The following is a 22,105-nucleotide window of genomic DNA, read 5'->3' on the forward strand; positions in this document are numbered from 1 at the left end:
TCTATGATGCCAGATCAGGTAATACATCTCTTTGAGACAGACTCCAAGCTAATATTTTGAGGAATTTTCCTGACAGCCTAGAAAATCCATCACTTACAAAACAGAAGTCTGGACTGTGGGCTGAGACTAACCTAACAAGGCAAGGAAGTGGTTTTCTCCTCTCGGTTGGTTTGTTCAAGGCCCCGAGCTGTTTTTACTTCTTCGGTATCTCCACATCAGCAAAGTAGCTTGTCTGCATGTGTGGATAATGCAGAATTTTGGCTTTGCTTTACACACCAAAAAGCTTGGCTTCAGTATTGCGACCCTTTGCTATACAAACTACATGATTACACTGGAACGCAACAAGTAAAACTCACTAAAACCTAAAATTTGTTTTTCCATATAGAAAGAAGACTCTTATTTATCTCAATGTCACTTCCCATAAGCCAGTTATTATCTGAATATTTCATATGGTGTGAAATTATGTTGAAGGATCATACTTGACATTTAGATAAAAGTGATGCATTGATCCGTTTACCCCTGAGTGACGCTCTTTAAGGGGGTGTCAGCAGGTCAGCCTTTGAACAAGGGCTGATACCAATCATCCAAAGTTGGTGTTGTTTAACTATGAGTCAAAACCCAAGATGGAATGTGGGTCTGTTTTTCTTAGGGCCCCTGCATGGAAAAGTGGTTATACTATTTCATGAACTCATATTCCACAAGTAGACTAGATTTAATTTTTGGGGTTCTTTCCCTGCTCCTATCAATGATACATCCACAGTACATACTTTTTTCAGCTAATCTGTTTGCTTGGGGATATCTCTGCCTGCCACAGTAGGAGGCACAGTGTGTCAGGCAGGTCAATTATGTTTCTATTGGTATGAATAACACATTCCACAGTCGGATCTCTATGAAGGACAGACTGAATAGTTACAAGGTTCTGGTTGCTTAGGCGTCATTCATATCATGTTCATCCTTTGCCTGAAGGGAAAGCAATTACTGCTCTTGTCCACTGAAATGTAATGTACCAGTAGCAGACATGTCTTGGTTATGGAGTTGTGTCTGTCCTTGTCAGCAAGTTGCTAAAGAAAAAAGATAATACTTACAAGGCACTTTCTTAGAAGCTGTTTTGTAAAGACTTTTGGACCATGTCACAACTTGAAACCAACTCAAGTCTTAAAGTGTTTAGTCAAATTTGATTTGTTGTGGCAGCAAGTCTTGCTTCGTTCTTATTCAACAACAAGCCAAAGTAATGTTTCGTGCTTTATGTCATAGCATTTGTCATGACCATTAATACATTTTGTGAAAGGCAATGCACTGTTAATGCTTGATAATTAATATTAACGTGTTTCACTACAAAGTCTGCTTGTCATTGTTTGATTTTCTCTAAATCTGAAGTCTTCAATGAGGCACATTTCAAAGCACTCAAGGCAAAGTCAATTTACTGTTCTCAATTCTGTGAGTGAAGTCCATGTTTTAAGTCTACGGCCTTGGTGTTATCTAAAGGTTTTAGTTACTCAAAATCTATCTGAATAGCAAAACTAGGGTGATTAAATGGGAGGAATTCATGTGTAGTGAGCCCTGTGATTAAGAATTGAGTGCTCAGAACATCTTTCTGTGTTTGAGGTGTGTAATAAACAGCCTCTATGTTTTATGTATCTCTTTCTGTCTCTTCTGTCCATCCAACCCCCTGACTCTTCCTAGGAAACTAGAGTTGTGTGAGTCCCTGGTCACTGCTGAGATTTGCCATAAAGTCTGCCCTGCCTCTGCCATGGCTCCAAGACAGCCACTTTCCTTCCCTTCCCACCTCCTTCCCTAAACAAGCCCTTTTCTCGGCTGCACCCATGAGCTGCCCTGCATACAGAGTGGGCAGTGTTGACTCAGTGCTAACCCCTGAGAGCTTTGGAAAACCGTCAAGAAAGCTTTCTGTTTGAGGAGTGACTAGTAAAGGAGAAGAAGAAAGACGGAGTGAGAGGAAGGGAGGAGGAGAAGTATTGAAGGCATTGAGGGGTTGACTTTCAAATCTCTTTTTTGCGTGAGCTGTCCAGACAGTGTGTCCTTTCGTCGGCTATAGCAAGTTGTTGCCAAGTCCTTAGTGATTTAAAATGTCTTCTCTCATTCTTCATCTAGTTAATCTCTCATTTTAATAGTTTCCCTCATGTATTACTACACTGTTCTCCTCTTGATAAATGTGGTAAGAAATTGGGCTGGTCAGGCCATTTAGACCATGTCAAGAAGACGAAATAGACTAGAGCAATGCTGTAGGCTCTGTGGAAACTGTAATGCACATGTATCTTAGTTGTAAAGCAGAAACAAATTGAGGTCCAATTTTTGTTTTGGATCCCTAGTGAGTGTGGCACAGAATAAAAACTCTCTGTCACGTATCCACATACTCATTACAGCATCCAGACTGAAACTATGATGGTGACCTGTCAATCACAAAGTACTGAACCATGCACCTCTTTATCCAGCATTTCAGAACAACAACCTTAAAGGGTAGTTTTGAACTACTGTAAATATGTAAGAATGTTGATGTTATTTGTTTAATTTGTAGATACATTTTTTAACATGGGTTAGATTAATACAAAAATGATTATAACCATATAACATCAAATATGAGTTTAACTAAAAACAATTCATATTTTATTGGGGATCACTCATTTTTTCCTCCTGGTTTTTGCCTTTGGTTTTTGTCAGAGTCAGCTAGTAGGTACGAGTACAGAGGTTGTGTTTTTTAGAAGTTGGGTGTTGTTGTTTTTTTTTTGTAGATTTTGTGAGATCTAAGTTCTTTTGAGGAAGTCACCACACCTCCATCCACTGAGCAGTTTATGCCTCATTACACCTCCTCCCTTTTGTATTTATATTGTCCTTTTCCCATGTTTCATTTTATGCAGTCTTGATTCACAAGACAAGCAGTAACACATGGCCATAAATATTCATAATCAGATACTGGAATGATCGCAAACAATCGCTGTATGGCATTTCATCAATATGTCATTCACTCACATACACAAAACAAACATACATGGTTTGGAGCTGTATGGGTCAAGGGCGCAGAAAGGCATTTTTAGTAACATGGTTAAAAGGGTGGATCTGTAGGGGGGCTGACTGCTCAGTGGAGATCTCCTGCGAGATAATTCTTGTTTCAGCAAGTCTGTTTTAAATATTCTCCAAACAAATACCATAACTCCTTGATGTAGGTGATACAGTAACTTCTCAAAACATGTCCCGTTCTGTGTTGAGGATCTTGTTGCAGCCTCGACTTCCTGCCAAATTTATATGTTTGCATTAGAGCCGTCTTGGTAGGAAAATAGATGCTGGCTCTGAAATGTCCTGCTGTCAAGTTATTATAGTGTTTTAAGAGGCCTATTCAAAGCCATTTCTTGTTATTGTTATGGCGACCCAGCTCCATGCCTGTGGGTATTCTGGCCTAGCGATAAGCGCAGGAGAGTAGCATTTATGCTGCCACGCACACGTAATTTGCTTTCCCACAATCATTTATTCATGACTTGAAAAGGACAGCTATTCACCTAGCTCTTTACCCACCTTATTGTGCTTTCAGAGTTATTGATGACACAACTGTATTGTGTCTGCATGCTAATTCACTAACCATGCTTTTTAAAAGCCACTGTGTCCTTGTTGTCCCTCAGTGGATCCTTACCTTTTTTAAAGTTATACTCTTGACAAGAGCACCATCCACAATCTAAAATGTCATGTTTTAATATATTATTTTCATTATGTAACAGACACATACTTCCGTATTACATTAAGAGTAATGATTTGAAAGGATTATGTCCTTTTTGCTGCTGTTGAATATGTGTTTATAAGTTTGGCTTTCCTGAATTCTAAGTCACATTTTCTACACTTTGTTACAGGTAAGATCCTGTTTAGGAGGAGCCATATCAGAGATGTGGCCATGAAAAGGCTAAGGCCCATCAACGAGTACTGCAGGGTGAGTATACTGTTTCTTTATGTGGAAATCTCTTATAGTCATATAGTTCATGAAAGCTAACCAGAGAGCATTTAAGTCTTCAATACATAGTACTAAAACCAAGATAGAAAGTACAGTGGTTCAAGGGATAGGAAGAAATGATCCCACCCAAAGTGTGTCAACTAAGTCATGAACAGGAAATGGAAAATAATATTTCCTTGCCCTCTGTGTATAAAGGAGATCCACAAGTCAATTTTATTTGAACACATTCAGGATTACACTGAGCAACCCTGCCATCCATTCCAGGAATAGCTAATTTATGGTTGAGAACATGTCATGGATTACACATTTGGGACATTGTTTTATCCGTCAGATATTACAATTGACAGATGTAGTTATATTAAGTTAAGCTCAAAGCCACACTATAAGAGTTGCATAGAAAACACATTTCTAGAATTACAATATCCCAAGAACAGCTGTATGAATAATGCCATTGCCCTTGCTTTGAACATTTGCACTTAAATCCCTGGAGCAAGCCTTTGTGACATAAGGCATTCAGCCAGCTGAGGTGTCCTAAGAACTCCCCAGGTGCTCTATAGCTGTTTCTGACCTCCCTGCTAAAGGAGACAAACTAAAAGAGAGTCTATCTCAAGGGATTCATATTGAAAGGGCATAAATTGGTTTGTCTGTGGTGAATATCGAATAAGACGTCCTATCTCCTCCCAAATGTAAGATTAACCTCCAGAAGACATTTATAAATGTACTTAATATGTTTACGCTGTTAAGTTAATGTCAGCTATAACAAAAATGATGAACTCCGCTTCTATAGAGTGTGTGTTTGTGGTGTCAGTTTTATCCTTTTAGAAACACTGCAGCTATTTTCACCAGTTAATACAGAGAATGTAAAATCTGTGCATTATCCACCCTATTACATGGCTTTTAACCAAGGTGATTAATCACTTGGCATAGAGAGAAAAACATGCAACTGTACATTCTCAGGCTCCACTGTAGCAGAACTGCAACCATAAAACTGCCAATAGCTTGCAACTAATTACTACAATTTGACAGAAATGTAACGACAGCAACATCAATGAATAAACCTTGATTAATGTTCAGCTTCTCAGCAACAACATGAAGTTTGTTTGCCCGTGAAATAAAATCATAGGAAAAAACAAATATACAACATTTCAGTGTTGTTATTAGGTTGCCAACTGTTTATCTGCAGAAACCAAGGAGTGAGTTTGTTTTGCAACCTGAGGTTATACCTTTTTATGATCAGGCATCTCAAAACGGATATCTTCAGAAACACTAGGGAGGATGAGCTGTTGATGGATCTCATGTTGTAGTGGTTACTTTCTGCAGAGAGTGTGTGCCAAGTGTGCGAGTTTGCTCCAGTCAGCACATTCACAGCCCATAGTTTGTGTAATTTTATTTTTATTTTACAAGCTTGCCTTAGGGCCTCAAAGCCAAACACACAACTCCATCTGTCCCTCTGAGGTAGGAAATGTGAGGACGTTAGTTCTAACTTAGCCCTTACTCATGCCTTCATGCATGTTCACCTGTATTATTTTATCAGTACTTCATAAAGAGCCTAGTGAAACCCTCATTGTACACATTTGTTTCTGTTATGGGGCTGGTAGGTCTTGTGTCACTTCTGAATAAGTATAACAAATCACAAGGCCTCAGAGTTAAGATATCTTTGTATGTATGACAAACCACGGTGCAAAACTGGAGGGACTGGAGAATAAACTTTACCAAATGTTGTCTGGGATTAAAGGAATGTACAGATGGTGTAGGCAACATCTTTAAACACTTATGTGAAAAATAAAAGTTTTGGGGGAGTAATGGGTAAAGTTGTTTGTTCATGTCGATGGGTGTGGATGTTTATGGGAATAGCTGAGAAGCTTTTACACCAGTTTGTGTTGCTGTAGTTGAGTAGTTATTATGGAAATGTCTGAAAAAACACCTTTACTGTTGTTTTGTTAGGTTGGTTCTCTGATTGACATCAACGTTTTGTCAACATTATTCAGGGTTTAAGCTTAGTGATATTTATATTTTCACAAAGTCATGAATCTTACCTAATGAAGGTCTGGGAGTAATAAGTAAGAAAACAAAGTGGCAGTGTGCAGGATTCTGATTTCTTAATTGTTGGCATTTTCATCAATATTTGAGTAAGCAAGAATTTATATTAACAGTGTTTGTGATAGCATAAAGTGGGATGGAAATTAATAAAAATCCAGCTGTCGAAAGTGGTTATTTGCCATAAAAATGTGATAATGATTTTTAATGATGTCATCCCAAGATACTTAGCATTATGGTAGGTTGGATCACAGATGAGTAGTTGGTAGTGACTTCTAGGCATTACAGTAACTACTGACACAAATCTGAACTTGTCCGTAAGCACAAAAATGGCACTGTCATCCACCCCCACATGCACCTAGGTTGACAATGTGAAAATTCATGTTTTTCTCTTGAAAAGACCTGATTCAGCCCTTCTGTTTTACAGCTGAGGCTTTAACCTGACTCATATGGAATTTCCCCGGTTGTTAAGTTTTGTGTTTTTATTCAACTCAGGAAACTCAGTCGGTGAGAAGAAAGAAGGAAAGAAAGAATATGGAGTCAGGGATTGTTTGCATAAACCAAGAGTAAGACTGCTGAGCTAGGAGGACTTGGAAAATCACACATCTTGAAATGCATCACATCAAAAAGTAGTTTTAACATCAATTCACTTTGTCAGTAATCCAAAAAAATATATGTATATTTAAAAAAAGAGAGTTCTATAATTAAAAGACTACAATTCTGAACTACATTTTTGTAGTGATAGTGATTTATTTGAGGTGTATCGGAGGGAAAAATATAACCTAACAACTGAGGATTTCTATTGGCTCTGTACATGTGCAACGTTATTTTGCTCAGATGCAGTCGCAATGCACTGTACTTTATTGGAGTGCACAAATAGATCTCTCATTTCCATTACCTTTTTTCCTTGGAGAACACACACACACACACACACACACACACACACACACACACACACACACACACACACACACACACACACACACACACACACACAATTACCTTAATGCTGCTTGCTGTAAAAAACACCCATAAAGTCCATTTGCTGTAATGTACCCTGAGCCTCCCTCGCTGCTCCTCCCTGGGGAGAATTATAATGAGGACGGCCCACAGGCTGACACGAGGGGAAGAATAAATCCAAGGAGAGGATTGCCAGTTTAGGATGCACTCTGACCTCAGGCACAGTGCAACAGTGTCGACTTAAGGCATAAACACTGGAGGTCACCCATAAAAACTCTTAAGCCAGCTACTTAGCTCTAGAGTTTCAATGTATAGAAGCTAGCATCTTAATCAAGCAATATGGTATGTACCATGAATCAACCAATATGTGAGCACTGTAGTACTCTGCTGCTAATGGAAAACACTAGTTATACTTTATCCATGGCAGTAGTCCCATTCCTCTCCTCTAACACAAGCTTTTGGCATGCAGGTATAGTCATAAGTATGACAAGGCAAATGTGGCTTGTGAGACAAGGGCACCTTGGTTGAGTATTTGGCTTCCTTTCTTTTTGTGTCAGTCATGACATTGTGTCACTGTGTCTGAGAGTGTGAGAAGTAGACATAGAGTCTGCTCTTTTTAAAGGACAGAACTGAAACACTTAGGAGTATTAAAATCAGAGGTATAGGCCAGCAGAGGAAGCTTGATGGATAGCATTGAGCCAAGCCTGCCAGCAAAGAAGAAGAGGGAGTGGCTTAGCTCCCCGCTGTAAGAAAGAGAGTCGCCACAGGGTCGTTGGCGAGAGTTATTCTGTCTCCTGGTTGGGGACATCAGGGCGTTGAGGTGATTATCTGTTTCACTGCTGCCCTTTAGTGGTTTGGTTGAAAGAGATTGAAAGTGTTGGAGAATCAGATAAAACACATACTCAGGAGAAAACTAAAAATGGGCTGAAAAAAAAGAGACTTTGGGATAACATGATGTTATCAGACGTGTGTGCAAGAGAGCGATCACAACAATAAAGAGAAAACTGAATGTGGCGGTTTGTCTTTCATCTCCAGTCCTGTTGCCAGGGCCCATCACTCTTCCAACGACAATCTTCCACAGAAGAAAAAGATAAGGGAGAAAGGAAGGCGAGACTGATCAATGAATGAAAAAATGGAAAAGAACCAGCTGGGGTGACTGAAAAACCCTGCAGAAAGACAACGGAAAATGACTAGTTTGTTAGTTGTCCTCATCTGGAAATTGAACACGAAAGAATGTGTGATTGTTGAGGATATGTTTAAAAGGCCAAACAAACAACTTGGGTTTCAAAAACAACATTTTGCAGTTTTCCAAATATGTCATGTACTGTAAAGACAATTGGGTAAAATCTGGTACTGAGAATTGTTTGGGAAATGAAATCTTAATAGAGGAAAAATTGTTTTGTCAAAGCATACAAAGGGAAAAACACATTTTTTCGTTGTGTAAAAACTTAAGCCAAATAACCGTCAGACCTTTTACATAAAACAAGTTTCATCATGCCTTTTGGACACTGTAACACTATTCTCCTCCCCTGTGAGGATTGTAGTCTGAGAATGCCTCTTAAATACTGTCTGTAGTAATTGCTTGCTCCGTGACTTTAGGGAGCCCAGACAGTCATGAACACTATATTTAACCTCTGCTTGACTTCTGTAGGCACTGAAGTGATTGAACTTGTCAGTTTATGTAATTAACTAAGTTTTCTGCTGTCTTTTGTGCCTGCAGGCCCTCATTCAGCTTCCAGTGTACATCTCCCAGTGCGAAGAGGTCAAAGTGTTTTTTGAGACCAGACCTGAAGATATCAACCCACCCAAGGAGTGAGTACCAGACATGGGCAGACACAACCCTCAGGCTCACATAGTATACTGTACAAAGAAAAACACACACGTTTTCCCTGAGTGATGTCATGTCAAGTCACATCCTGCCAATATTTACCCCCAGCCTGCCGATAATGAGCATTCATTACGCCCTCTAATGGATATGATTTTATATATTTGCTTTAGTCCCTGTCAAAGTTTTTTTTTAAAACACACGTAATGTAACTTTTTTAATGCTGAGTTAGCATTTTAGCTTGTAGCTGCAGGTCAGTTCAGCCAACAGGCTCCAGACAGAGGAGTTTGCATGGTTGCTCCTAAGGCATGTAGACCTGCTCTGACTGTGTCTTGTAAACCTCACTCAGCACATTAGGGTCATATCCAGTGCTGACGGATAATGTGTGCCAAAACTTAAACGTCAGCAGGCTATGAATGCCAGTATCTGACACGTACAAGCACGCGTTGATACGCACATTTCACGCACACGAGCCTCAGTTACAAATGTGTTATTATTACAGTTACCAACACTTCAGGGCAGTGGAGGTTATGGGTGGTCGTTTTCACAGAGGCCATAATGTGAGGCTGACATGTTGACCCTGGAGATGGTTTTTAAACCGAAAGCTTTCAGCTGAGTTATTAGTTTTAACTTCTTTGTCGTAACATACTGATTGGAAGCACCGGGCATTGAGACGTTTCCTCAGTCGGCAGGAAATTGAGTTGATAAGTCCTGCGATTTATGCCAGGAGTGCATGTAGGGACAACAGTGAGGAAGCACATGGAGGGAGTGGAGGTTTAAATATGCAAGACAAAAAAATCTGCTGAATCTGCTTCATTGGTGTTTGAGAGATCACTGTGTCCCAATATCTTCCATTCTATAAAAGTATACTGCACTGATTTTACATTAATGTGCACTCATATCCAGTTACTAAAGGAAAACAGAATGCATATCATTACATTGTTGTTTTTTTAAAAGCACATCATTTATTAATTTTGGTCTCACCATTCATTGGTCTTTCTGCGGTTCAGGCTGCAGTGTGTCCTGTCGCCCAAAGTCACCTTGACATTAAGGCTCAGTAAAACTGTTGCAACCTTTTGATTTATTTTATATACAATGGTTCCATGTGCTTTCAACCCAAAAGTCTCTGTTTGTAGAATTGTTTGATTTATAACATCTTTCAAAATGTTCCTTTTTTGTTAGTACAAAAGTGAAAAAAAGGCTGTGAGAATTGTTTACATGTGTGTGTTCATTTCAGCCCATAATTTACTGTGTTGCTAAGTCGGCAGGTCTTTTGTCTGCTGAAGTGTTTTTTACTACAGCTTTCACTAGATCTTTTGACACTATTTATTTTGTAAATATTAGTGTAACAGCATTGAATGTAATTATTAATAGATCTTGTGTATAAGCTCTGTATGTCCATTTATATTCTGGGGTAATTAGGATAATGTCCATCAAGAGTGACTTTTACAAAGCGAACATCTGGGAGTTCTTGCTCAAGGACAATTAACAGGACACATTGCTGTTATGGAGATTGAATATGAAATGGCTGCTTGCAAAAGCCAGCCATATTGTCGTCCATTATGTGGATGGATTTCATGGCACTTTGAAGTTAGCTTTATGTTGCAGTCATGTGGTTTACTGCGTTTGCTATATTGCTCAGACCTATAGTGATATAATTGAGATGCTTCTCTCATCCTATCATTTTTACTGTTGGGACTAGGATACACTTCTGTAAATCTTTAAAAAAAATAAACTACATATACTGTATGTGTGATCACTTGCTCTGCACATTATGATATTGCAAATGGACAAATGACACCTTTAGCTTTAACACTCTCCAGTAAGTGTTTACCAGTTATGTGATTAAAATCTGAAGAGGTTGCCAAGGACACTTGCCTCCTCTCTCCTATAAAACCCCCAGCATGTGTTAGGAGAGGTAGGACAGAGGGGGAGCATTAGCTTGAGGCAGATGAATATAGGAAAGACCTTGGTTTTTCTTTATTGAAATTGGATTACTGCTTTCTGCTAGTGGAGCCTGTTGTTTGGCTTGTTGACTGACAACAGGGCATGTGTACAGACACAGCAGCCACTGCGGGAGCAGATTTATCATGGCCTATAAATCTACTCCACAAACAGGAACATCTTAGAGTTTCTTCTTAACAACAGCCAAGTAAGAGGAAAGAAAAAGCAGTAATACAATATAAAGAGGAAGCAGGATAAGAGAACCAGATTAGATTTGTGAGAAGGGAAGGAGTCTGTAGAGAGGAAGTGTTGTAACATGGCAAGGAAAGGAAAAATAGAAAGTAGGGGAGATAAAAGGAGGAGCAATAGAGGTAGATGGTGGGTTAAGATGAAATAAGAGGTGGATGGATAGAATGAAGAGGAGGTCATATATAACAAGGACAGAGGAAGGGGGAGGATTTGAAGGAAGGATAGGTTGGGATAGAGGGCGAGGAAATATGAGTGGTGGGATTAAAGTGAGCATTTAAAATAATACTGTATGAGTCACCTGAGGTTTGCACCTGTTCAATGTAATGTTTGGCTCCAGTTGTAGAAACATGATGGATTTAGTCTGCAAGAATCAGAGCCAGAAGTAAATATATATATAAAACGTAATGTGGCCGCCACAGGACTCAATCACTGTTGCCTGATGTGAGTGTTCCCATTATGGGTTATTTTTGGTTGTTCTTTGCATTTAGCTTCAGGGAAATATGAATGAGTTGGGAGATTTGATTTAAAATTCTAAAGAAGTTATAGTGAAATAATCATATTAGGCCAATTGAACGGCCAGTGGCTGCATCCGTTACGTAACCCTGGTTTCACCTTGGTTCAAAACCTGAATACAACACATAGTGTGCACCGACATCCCTGCTCTATAAGGATCCATAACATTAGTGTTGCTTTGGTTTGGCCTACTGGGGATTACTTTTTATTGTACATTAATGGGCACGCTTATGGGTATAGATTTATCGAGACTCAAGCCTCTGCAATTAACACGTCGACTGATCGAACGATGCTCTATGTGGCTGGAAGCGTTCATGTTGACGCAGGGAAACGGAGATGCAGTAGTCGCTTAGATAAATGATCAAGGGAGATCAAGGAGTGAGTTAAGTAGACATGGACAATGTGAAATGGAAAAAGGAAGGCAATAGAAGGCCATTAAGTTACACAGCAATATTAAGATAACAAAAAGGGAGGGCCTGAGTGAGGGAGGGAGATGCTAAGTGTTAGCCTCCATTTACAGTGCATCTGGACATTGAATCAGCTCCAGACTACTGCAGTGGAGTGATGGTCTATTTATCTGGCTAATGTCTAAACCAGACACAGCAGATTATTGAATTTACCATCAGACTGCATCTCAGAGATCAGCTTTCATTCTTGGCTTTTCATTCACATTGGCCGGCATGGGAGAAAGAGGCAGATCTTTTCTGATTTGTCTGTAGCATATTTTTACATATAAGAGGTTACAATAGTGTTAGCCATTCTTAATTCTTAGCTGTAGAAGTCAGTGTAGTGTTTTGCTATGGCAGCAGACACATTCAACATTCAAATGAAACAATTTAACATCTGATCAAATTAAATTAATTCCAGATGTTTTCAAAAAATATAATACGTGCTAATCAGTTGAAAACTGAAAATGAAAAGGAAATGAATGAGTACTGGTAAAAATAAAGGGGTAGTATAATGAAGTTAATGCATACATACAACATCCTACTGTATCATCTTTAAACTCAAAAGAGAATGCGTTGCCTCCTTTCTGTATTTAATCCTTAATTAAAAGAAAAAACACTGAAAGTAAAAGTCTGAAGAATTGTTAAGCCCAATGACATTTTGTGACAGATGATATGATGTGATTTATTATGCATATTGATAATATTATTTTTTGGTCGTTAGTATCTCCTAAGCTCTGCAAACTGATGTGATATTTCCTGTTAGTAATGTAATGATGTTCTGTCTTTTTCAGGGAACCCATTGGAAAGAAGAAATCAGGTAAAACACATCTCTATTTATGTATTTGAAATTAAAATTGGATTAGGTGGCATTGGATATGATGTGTTATTTTATCTTTAAAAATGTGAATAATACAATCATGTACTTACGTTATTTTCATACATGTCTTCTACAATTCATCAGTTTTTTACCCTATAATTTGACATTACCTCCATCTAGTGGTCATATAGTTTTACACAGGCAAAAAGGAAACATCTATTCCTAAAAGTGTTTGCTACATGGACAAAGCCACTTTCAGTTTGAACTCAATTGTCTGAAATGTTTTCCTTGAGTTTTCTGTTAAGGAAATCACTTTCTCCATTTTTTTATTGTCTGTTTTTATATATTTTTTCTTCTCTTCATTTATCTAATTTTCCTTGTTATTTTTTTCAGTTTTTTTCTCACTCATTTTCCTTTCCATTAGGGATTGTGGAGAGAGCGACTACTTTCCTAAAGCGAGGTAGTAAACACTTGGCCATGCTGTGTGTGTGACCCAGCAGGTTGCTAGTGGCCTGTTCCCCCCTCTCATCCCCTGGCCTGGGCAGGTTAGAGGCTTAGGGCTTGAAATGGTTCCATAAAGTAACTTTAGTACATAGTGTTTGATCCTCGCACCCTGGGTGGCTCATTTCTTAGATGAATTTAAGTATTTTGCAATGCAACTGGGTAGAGAATAGTAAACAGAATGGCATTTTTAACTGTCCACTTACATGCCAGAAATGTACAGAGATCATAGTCATTTTCAGTTACTCTTCAGTGCAGTCCCCTATAGGGAGGAGTGTTGTTACTGTTTGGGTAGGATATAAGTAGTTTAAGGCAAAGAGCCTTAAGTTCTTGCCACATGTTTTAATTGTTGTTGTTTGCATAAAATGGAACTTAATCTGTGTTCCTCCAGGTCAGCTTTTAGGATATGTTGCAATACTAATATTAAAACTTCAGATTGACAATATAGAGAATCTATTGCATATTGATTGAAAATATATACAAGTGATAAAGGAAGGTATTTTTTAGGTGGTTTGTGTGTGTGTGTGTGTGTGTGTGTGTGTGTGTGTGTGTGTGTGTGTGTGTGTGTGTGTGTGTGTGTGTGTACGTGTGTACGTGTGTACGTGCCTGCGTGCGCATTACAAACACTTCCTTTTAAAGTGTCCATCAGCACCTTGAGTAAGCAAACGCATGTTTCAACCAACATATTCTCCAGCTATATGTCATCTGTCTGGGTTTCTTCATATGAATCAAGAGAAATGAGCCATAGTGATGTAAATGTGTGCTACTGGTTGAGTCCTCGTGTGTTGAAGTAGATCTTACCAAGGACTTGTTGGTGCTAACATTGGTGGTGGTTCTTACTGGTGTGAGATTGTTTTTTATTTGTGGAAGTCAAAGCTTTGCTAATGGTTGAATTAACCCTCTACACTACCTCCTTAACCTTCACTTCTACTCTCCAATTCTCTTATAATTTCTTCTGTCAGTTTCCCTAATTCCAACTCTCCAATCACATCCGCTTCCTCGTCTGCTACATGTCAAGGCCAGGGTGAATCTCCATAATGTAGATAAGCCTCTTCTTAAACGTTTTCATTAAAAAGGTTTTGCAGAAATGTTGACCTTGAAATTATTCTTGTTAATCATCAAAAAGTAGCTGTTCAGTATTATGCTTTTTTGAACGTTTTGAAAAGATCATGCTTAAATTGGCTTTCAGTAAAGTGCCCGAGAGTGTGTACAAAATCTGACATTTTAAAAAGTCATATCCCCTTCAGTCAGTGAAATGCAAGAATTCTAAAGGTCAATATTTCAAAGCTGCAGAGATGCAATCATAGAATTCCCAATTAATGAACATTCATTAAATATCACATTAACAACTATTACCAAAGATCCCCTCTGAAAGGCAGAGGGTATGGAGTGGAGGCTTTTTTACATTATTGAGTTATCATCCTAAGCCTGCCTAAGAAATGAGAGTAAAGGAAAAAAGACCTAACAAGCCTCTGTTCTGATTGGTTCCCGTTAACAGGAGATTCCACTGCAGCAGACCCTCTCCTCCTCGACCAGTATGTGGCAGTGACAGACTACGAGAAGCAGGAGAGCTCTGAGGTCAGCCTGCATGTGGGTCAGGTGGTCGAGGTCATTGAAAAAAATGAGTCTGGTAAGTTTGGATTGTGCACTGTGTCGACTGATTGGTCCCACAAACTCTTTGTCTTGATGCATCCAACTTATAATATTTCTAGTAGAGAGAAATGTGTATTCATTTGCATTTTTCCCCCAATTTTTATGGAGCAGTTTAAAACTAGGACTGCATTTGGGCTGTTATTCCCCGATAAAACATAAAACCATCATATATTTTAAAGGTGAATTACCAAAAATCCTTAAATAAACTAGAATTCAATCAACATATCTTTTATAATCAGTGTTTTTTTATTTTTATTCCTATCTTTTAGGTTGGTGGTTTGTCAGCTCAGATGATGCCCAGGGCTGGGTCCCTGCTACTTGTCTTGAGGCACAGGATGACCCTGATGACTTCACTATTCCAGGGGAAGAAGGTACAAACACTTTTTTCCTCTCGGTTCTGTCAGTGTTTCTCTAAAGTAAAATGTATACATAAAATTGACCCTATAATTTACCCTCTAACCCAACTGTATGTGAACATCTTTTCTTACCCATAATTAGCTAGCAGAAGTTCAATAGTAAATAATCTTCTTGTTCAGTTTTTTTCCCGTTGCTATTAAAATCTTTAGTGCAACTTCTTTGGTACACACAAGACTCCATATATTAAAAGAAGCAGTAGTCAAGATTAAACACATTGCAGATGTTGGGAACAAATGTTAAAAGTGCTTTTCTGGAGAAATGTGTCTGTTGACAGTTATACACTGCCAGTTTGAGGGCAAGCTAATTTACTGGTGTGTGTGTTAGGCTTCAGAATAGCAACACATTAAATGTAAGGTGTTTATTAAAAGGGAAAACTGGATAAAGGCCATCTGTGGTATAAGTTCCGATGAAATTCCATTTAAAAAAAGTCCCAGGTGAACTTAGTATTCTGTAATGATACAGTAAAGCACATGGTAGGAGCCCTTCTTAGAAAAATATGCAAAATAAAGACAATAGTCTTGGCTTTAGAAATATATACAGTAGTAGTGTATGGTCTGTTCCCTGGAATCATTTTAGCCTATATTTTCAGTCCTATAAAGCATCAGGTCAACAAGTCTTCCAGTAATTAAGAAGTATTGTTTATTAAACGGTACCAAGACCAAGATGGCTTCACAGATAATAATTCCTTTTGACAGAACAAGTTATACAACAAAAAACCTCTGTGGCAGAAGCAGGGCTCAATAGTTTTACCAACATGCTGGTACAAACAGAAAAAGGAATCAAAGAGAAATACATTCACCATATAACATGGATTGAAAGTGACACTAATATTTAAAAAACTAACAGAAGATGTGCAAAAACTGAAAGAGACTGTCAGTTCTACTAGGCCCACCAGTACTGAAAATACTTTCATTTAGGATAAAACAAATAAAAAAAACATCCTTCAGATGGCGAATGTAACGTTCACTTCCTATTTTGCCCCACTTACTGTGCTGGGATGTCAGTACCGCGGAGATTCTGGTCACTGCCAAGGCACATGGGTCGTCGCAGAACATTAGGGGATCTATTCAGCACTGGTTTTGGGCAAGGTGGAGCGCACGCCTTTGTTCTCCCCCTATTCTCTATGTGTGTGTGCACATGCTCAACTGAGTGCATGTTTGTTGGTCCATGTGTATGCATGTTATGTTTGTTGCATGACAGATCCGAGCATGTAAATTAAATCCTTGCATGCAAAGTAGATTGTGCATTTTAATCTTATAATTGAAGATGAAAAAATATAGTTTAAATCACCCAAGAATTAAACATCTGATTGAACAACAATACTACACAGAACATTTATAATATATAATAATAACAAGAATGACTGCAAATCTAGTTAAGGAACAAGTTTGTCCCGTTTGTGTTTAATATTTGTGGCAGATGTTTGTGTGTTTTGTCTGTTGCACATGTGTGTATCTTACATCTACCCTCTCCAAATGATGCTGCTCAAGCCTTGCCTCATTCAAATCAGTTAGCTTATGTAAAACCGAAACAGTTGGATCCTAAATTACGTAGTAAGAGTTTTTGGCATTAGAAAATATTTTAAAAGTTTGAATAGACTATTGTAGACAATTCCACTGCATACCAATATCGACAAGTATTTATAATGTTTTGTAATACTTAGTTAGACTTGCATTGGCAGATTGCCATTGCAATCCGAGTATGCCACTGTCTGCCTAGTGTGCCATGCCATTTCTGTATCCTACATCTGCATTTATTGTTGCTCCCTTATGTGTAAACTGAAAAACTTACATTATGTTCTTATATTTAACTAATCTGTCTTTTTACGACTGCAGAAGAGAAGTATACAGTGATTTACCCGTACTCGGCCAGGGACCAAGATGAGATCGACCTGGAGAGAGGCATGATTGTCGAGGTGATTCAAAAGAACCTGGAAGGCTGGTGGAAGATCAGGTAATAAAATCAATGATGGATCTCCTGAAAGAGGCATCAGATCCTAGATAATGATAAGGAAATACTTAACTTCACACCACAGGCTGCCCGTCAACACAGACAGTTTGTTCAGTGTTCCCCACTGAAGCCACATCTCTCCCCCCTCTCAGGTATCAAGGTCGTGAGGGCTGGGCCCCGGCCTCCTACCTGAAGAAGACTGACATCCAGGGCCAGAAGCAGTCAGCAGGCGCTGCTCATGCCAGTACCAATGACTTAGACGGGTTTTCTAAGCAGAACCAACAAAACAATGCAGCCAAAGAGAACCAAGACAACAGCCAAAAAGAAAATCGACTGTCATTTTTTTCTGAGAACAAACTCAGTAAGTGAATTTTATATAATACAAACTTATATCCATTACTGGATTTATTTTAAAGCTGTTTGTCTGTAATTTGCCTGTAGTGATTTACTTTAGAAAACAGTTGTAAACCTGTGTAAAATGAATTAATACAAATAAAATAGCTTTGCACATTTACAACTTCTTTATTGACCAAATTATTGATGACTAAATATGTTTTTCTTCAACAGAAGTGGGAGCAAGACACAGACCCCCTCCACGCAGAGATCTTACTATTGTAAGAGATCCAGTTAAAATCTCAAATTTACACATTTTTATCATATAGGAAAATAGCTATTTTTTAAACTGTCTGTCTCACCATCAACAGCCACGTGGTTCAAACCTCCCCAAGCCACCGGTTGCTCCCCAGGTTGAGGAAGAGTTCTACACCATAGCAGACTTCCAGACCACAATCCCGGATGGTATAAGTTTCCAAGCTGGAATCAAAGTTGAGGTTAGTGAAGCAATACTTTAAGTTTTATTTTTAAAACAAAAACAACATAGCAAAACACATGGTTTTTAAACCTTTTTTTTTTAATCTATGTCATATTAATTGATATAGTTAAATGAAATCAATCCTTTTTTTACCCACCAGGTGATAGAGAAGAATAATGGTGGTTGGTGGTACATCCAGATTGATGATAAAGAGGGCTGGGCCCCTGCTACCTTTATTGACAAGTACAAGAAGACCAGCAATGCCGTGCGCCCCAATTTCCTTGCCCCTCTTCCCAATGAGATGGAGAAGCTGACACTAGAAAATGGTGGTTCTTCAAATGTTTCAGGCACAGAGGACAGCTGGTCCAAGCCTTTACCAGATGAGCCAAGCACTGCCCCTGATTCCTGTGCCCGGCCTAAGCTGAGGGATTGGAAGACCAGTGCCAGCAAGGCGCCACCTACCCTTGCTGGGCCTTTACCTCCAGCCCCAGCAGCCCCTCCAGCTGAAGAGAAACCAGCTTTGCCTCCTCGAAGGGAGTCCATTAATAAGAGCTTTGAATTTGAGGTATCAGAGAAACAGAGGCCTGATCATTCCAAACCTTTGCCTCCAAAACCCCCAGCTCCTGGGGTTTTCATGCCGCTGGTTACACCCAAAGCAGCCCCCTTCAAACCAGACAAACCACCTGAAAACAAGAAAGAAGATAAGAGCAAAGCTCTTCACCTCCGTAATGAGATGGGCCTCGAATGTGGCCATAAGATATCTGCCAAGGAGGTGAAGAAGTTTAATCTGAAGCCTGTTCCTAAGCAGCCACCAAAACCCAAACTGGAAGCACAGGAGGAGAAACCAGATGCAGCCGGACCTGCAGTGTTTATGAAACCGAAGCCAGTGATCCGACCTAAACCTGTTCCAGCTGCCAAGCCGGATGCTCCGGCAGAAAACAAACTAGACATCACAAACCTGAGAAGCAAACTGAGGCCTTCAAAACCTGCTGATCCCAGCTCTGCATCGGCTGAGGCAAACCCTCAGAATGGTGTTGCAACAGCAGAAAAAAGTTCCCCCCATCCCTCTGCACCCTCTAGCTCTCCCCCCCATCATGTCCCTACTCTCAGTAATGGAAAGCACTGCAATGAGCCAAAACTCCCACCAAAACACATCAATGGTCATAGCCAGGAGAGCTCACCTCCTCCGGCAAAACCCATAGTGCCTCCCCACAAGGACCCCCCACAGAGACCCCCCAATATGGTTCCAAGGAGACCTCCTCCTCCAAAGAAGACAGAGCCGTCCAGTCCGACTGAGTCCAAGCCTCCACCTCCTCTAAGAGAAATCCAGGACCATCCCAAAGGCCCACCACCCAACCTCAGCAGACCCCCTCCACCTAAACCCAAGGGGTTTATTCCGCCTCCTCAAAATAAAGATAAAGAAGAGCCCAAATTGAATAAGGTCCCTGTTCCTCCCAAGCCTCAGTTGAAGAGTGATAAGCCCGGCCCGCCCAAGGACAAGCTTCCACCGTTACTTATGGAGCCCAGTAAGGATGAGCTGTATTTAGCTGTGGCGGACTTTGAAGGGGATGACCAAACATCCAGCTTCAAGGTGGGTACAGTGTTTGAGGTGATGGAAAAAAACAGCAGCGGCTGGTGGTTCTGTAAGAATGTAGCACAGGAGGTTGAGAGCTGGATCCCCTCGAATTACCTGAGTAAGAAACCTTAGTGTGAATGGGCTCTCAAATCCATGACCACATGATTAACTAAACAATCGAAATATCTCTACTTTGTAGCTAATAGGCATTCTTTATTTATAGGTACCTTTTTCTTTTTATAAATGTTTTAAGTGACACACTTTTGTTTCATTTTGATAAACATACTTTACTCAAACTGAACCAGCAATAACACTTGACCTTGTTGTGTCCTATGATGTTTACGTTCTTTGGTTTTATCTCAATTTTACATGTAATATGTTTTTTGCTTTCATTGCCGTATTCTAGTCCCAGCCCGTGTCAGTCTTGCTATTACTTAGGCTAGACTCTTGAATAGGGATCCTAAGACAGAAATAAAGCAGATCATGTATCTCCACCCAAGCCTTCTATAATATTGTGCCTCTATATTATATGCAAAGTGCTTATTAGACTGTATGCAACTGTAGACATAGCCCTTGTTGATTGACTAAAAATCAAACCTCTACGTCACAGGATAAAATGTGAGATGTTCAAATCCAGCTGTTGACAAAAAGATCTCTGAGATTGCACATGAACTCACTGGGGGAGTTCAATTACAGCATTTGGGCTTTTTAGTGCTATCAGCAATTACTAAAACAGACATTGTTGGCAAGTAGAATACTGTTTGTTATACTAAAAACATACATATTGTATTTTCTGCTATTGTATTGCTTTATTTCTTTGGCTGCAAAATTGTGGTTGCAGTGACTTGTAACAGATGTGCACTTTTTCCGTCATTTCACATGGAACCATTTTGTGGTTTGCACACAACGAAGGTGGAGGAATGTTTTTTTTATATTTTATTAGCTATGGTTTTTATACTCACTAACAAATATTCACCAATGTATGAAGCAAGAGCATACAAAGTAAAACGTTTTAAAGAATCTCTGTGTCAAAGTATTTTACCACAATCATGTTATATTACACCCAAAAATAAGACGTGTGAAATGTGACAGAAGGAGCACATCTGCAAATCTGTATCAGATGTCTGACCTAAGAAATACGAAAAATTGTGACCTCGAGTGATTTGTGCAATGATTTACACAATTGTAGGTGTACAGTACAGTCTTTCCTTAACCGAAGTCTGGTGCTCTAAAAACAGCAAAGAATGACCATTGTATAAAAATAATGTTTGACATTAAGGCTTGACTGGTATCAAGCATGGTCAGTATAGCAAAATATTTTTTATTGTACAGAAATTAAAGGCATATCTTAGCTGTTGTCACTTTTCCTTTGATGTTCATTCTGTCATCTATTTTATTCTGTACTGAGAAAGAGGAAGAAAGAGCCAAGAAGGAATTTAGTTGTTTGATTTATTGGATTTGCTAATTAGAGGAAGTGAAAAGAGCTGTGCCATTTTTGTTGTTTGATTGTCAACAGAAAAAAAGTAACCTAAAAAATGATGTGAACTGGCAGCTCACTTCTCACGAGGATGTCTAGAAATGATTGTCTACATACAGTACATTTTAACAAGTGCTAGGTTTGCGAAATAAATAAGCAAAATTGGAACATAAAAAATGTGTTCATTGTTTGCTAAACAATCAGACAAGGCTACAAGCTGTAACACCGCTTTTAGTCGCTATAATGTTGTCACCTTACACTCATGTTTAATACAGAAAGGTTACCAGAAATAAAAAAATGCTATTGTTGGGAGTTGTTTCCTGAGGACAAAAGGCAGGTACAGAGCAGGGTAAGAAACATGTATGGGTTGATGGTGTCATCATTTCAGTATTGTAATCATATATACTTTTTTTGCTATGTACTTTTCATTACATTAAGTCTCATGTTGCTTAAGTCAATAAAAGTTTCAGATTTTTCAATTCAGGTTTCTTGTTATTTATTTTTTAATTTTTTTGACAGAGTAATACATTGTTAAATTATTCTTTCTTTCTCAACATCTCATAATATCCCTGTAAAGTGTATGACAAATCAATAAGTAGGGCTCTGAAGTGCTATATGTGGCGCTCTTTTGTTGGCATCATGCAAGCGTGTTGTTGTGATTCATATACTCCCATTGGTTTCCACTTCTTCACTGCTCGACAGTTGTGGGCAATAATCACCAATACAAGTGAAAAAATATCTGTAAGTGTAACCTAGTAAACTGAAATGTAAACAAAATAATACAATAATTGGCTTTACTAAAGCAGGAAATGCTTCAACTGTTTGTTAGACCAAGGATACACACAATTTTGTTTTTGAGAAACCAATAAATGTGCTCCCCTGGAAGCCGTTAGTATACTGGACGAGTAGGAAAGGAGATGCTTCTTTCTATTCCATTATGGTCCACTTTCTATTTTATAAGATATATACTGAAA

General features: G+C 39.0%; 1 protein-coding gene across 4 annotated transcripts in view; it reads left to right on the forward strand.

Annotated features, from left to right (window-relative positions):
* sh3pxd2b (SH3 and PX domains 2B) overlaps positions 1-21,610 on the forward strand; it is a 33,695-nt gene extending 12,085 nt beyond the window's left edge. The window contains exons 4-15 of one of the 4 annotated variants that reach the window (XM_063895655.1): positions 3,855-3,931; positions 8,670-8,761; positions 12,721-12,746; positions 13,171-13,206; positions 14,746-14,877; positions 15,170-15,271; positions 16,322-16,405; positions 17,153-17,270; positions 17,420-17,628; positions 17,835-17,881; positions 17,972-18,097; positions 18,239-21,610. In XM_063895655.1, coding sequence (XP_063751725.1) covers positions 3,855-3,931; positions 8,670-8,761; positions 12,721-12,746; positions 13,171-13,206; positions 14,746-14,877; positions 15,170-15,271; positions 16,322-16,405; positions 17,153-17,270; positions 17,420-17,628; positions 17,835-17,881; positions 17,972-18,097; positions 18,239-19,786 — 2,597 coding nt within the window. In that variant the 3' untranslated portion in view covers positions 19,787-21,610. The remainder of the gene's footprint in view (positions 1-3,854; positions 3,932-8,669; positions 8,762-12,720; positions 12,747-13,170; positions 13,207-14,745; positions 14,878-15,169; positions 15,272-16,321; positions 16,406-17,152; positions 17,271-17,419; positions 17,629-17,834; positions 17,882-17,971; positions 18,098-18,238) is intronic. The other 3 variants (XM_063895656.1, XM_063895657.1, XM_063895658.1) reach the window with 3 other exon arrangements.
* The last annotated feature ends 495 nt before the right edge of the window (positions 21,611-22,105 follow it).

Source organism: Eleginops maclovinus, chromosome 11 (genome assembly GCF_036324505.1).
Source record: "Eleginops maclovinus isolate JMC-PN-2008 ecotype Puerto Natales chromosome 11, JC_Emac_rtc_rv5, whole genome shotgun sequence".
Taxonomy (NCBI): domain Eukaryota; kingdom Metazoa; phylum Chordata; class Actinopteri; order Perciformes; family Eleginopidae; genus Eleginops; species Eleginops maclovinus.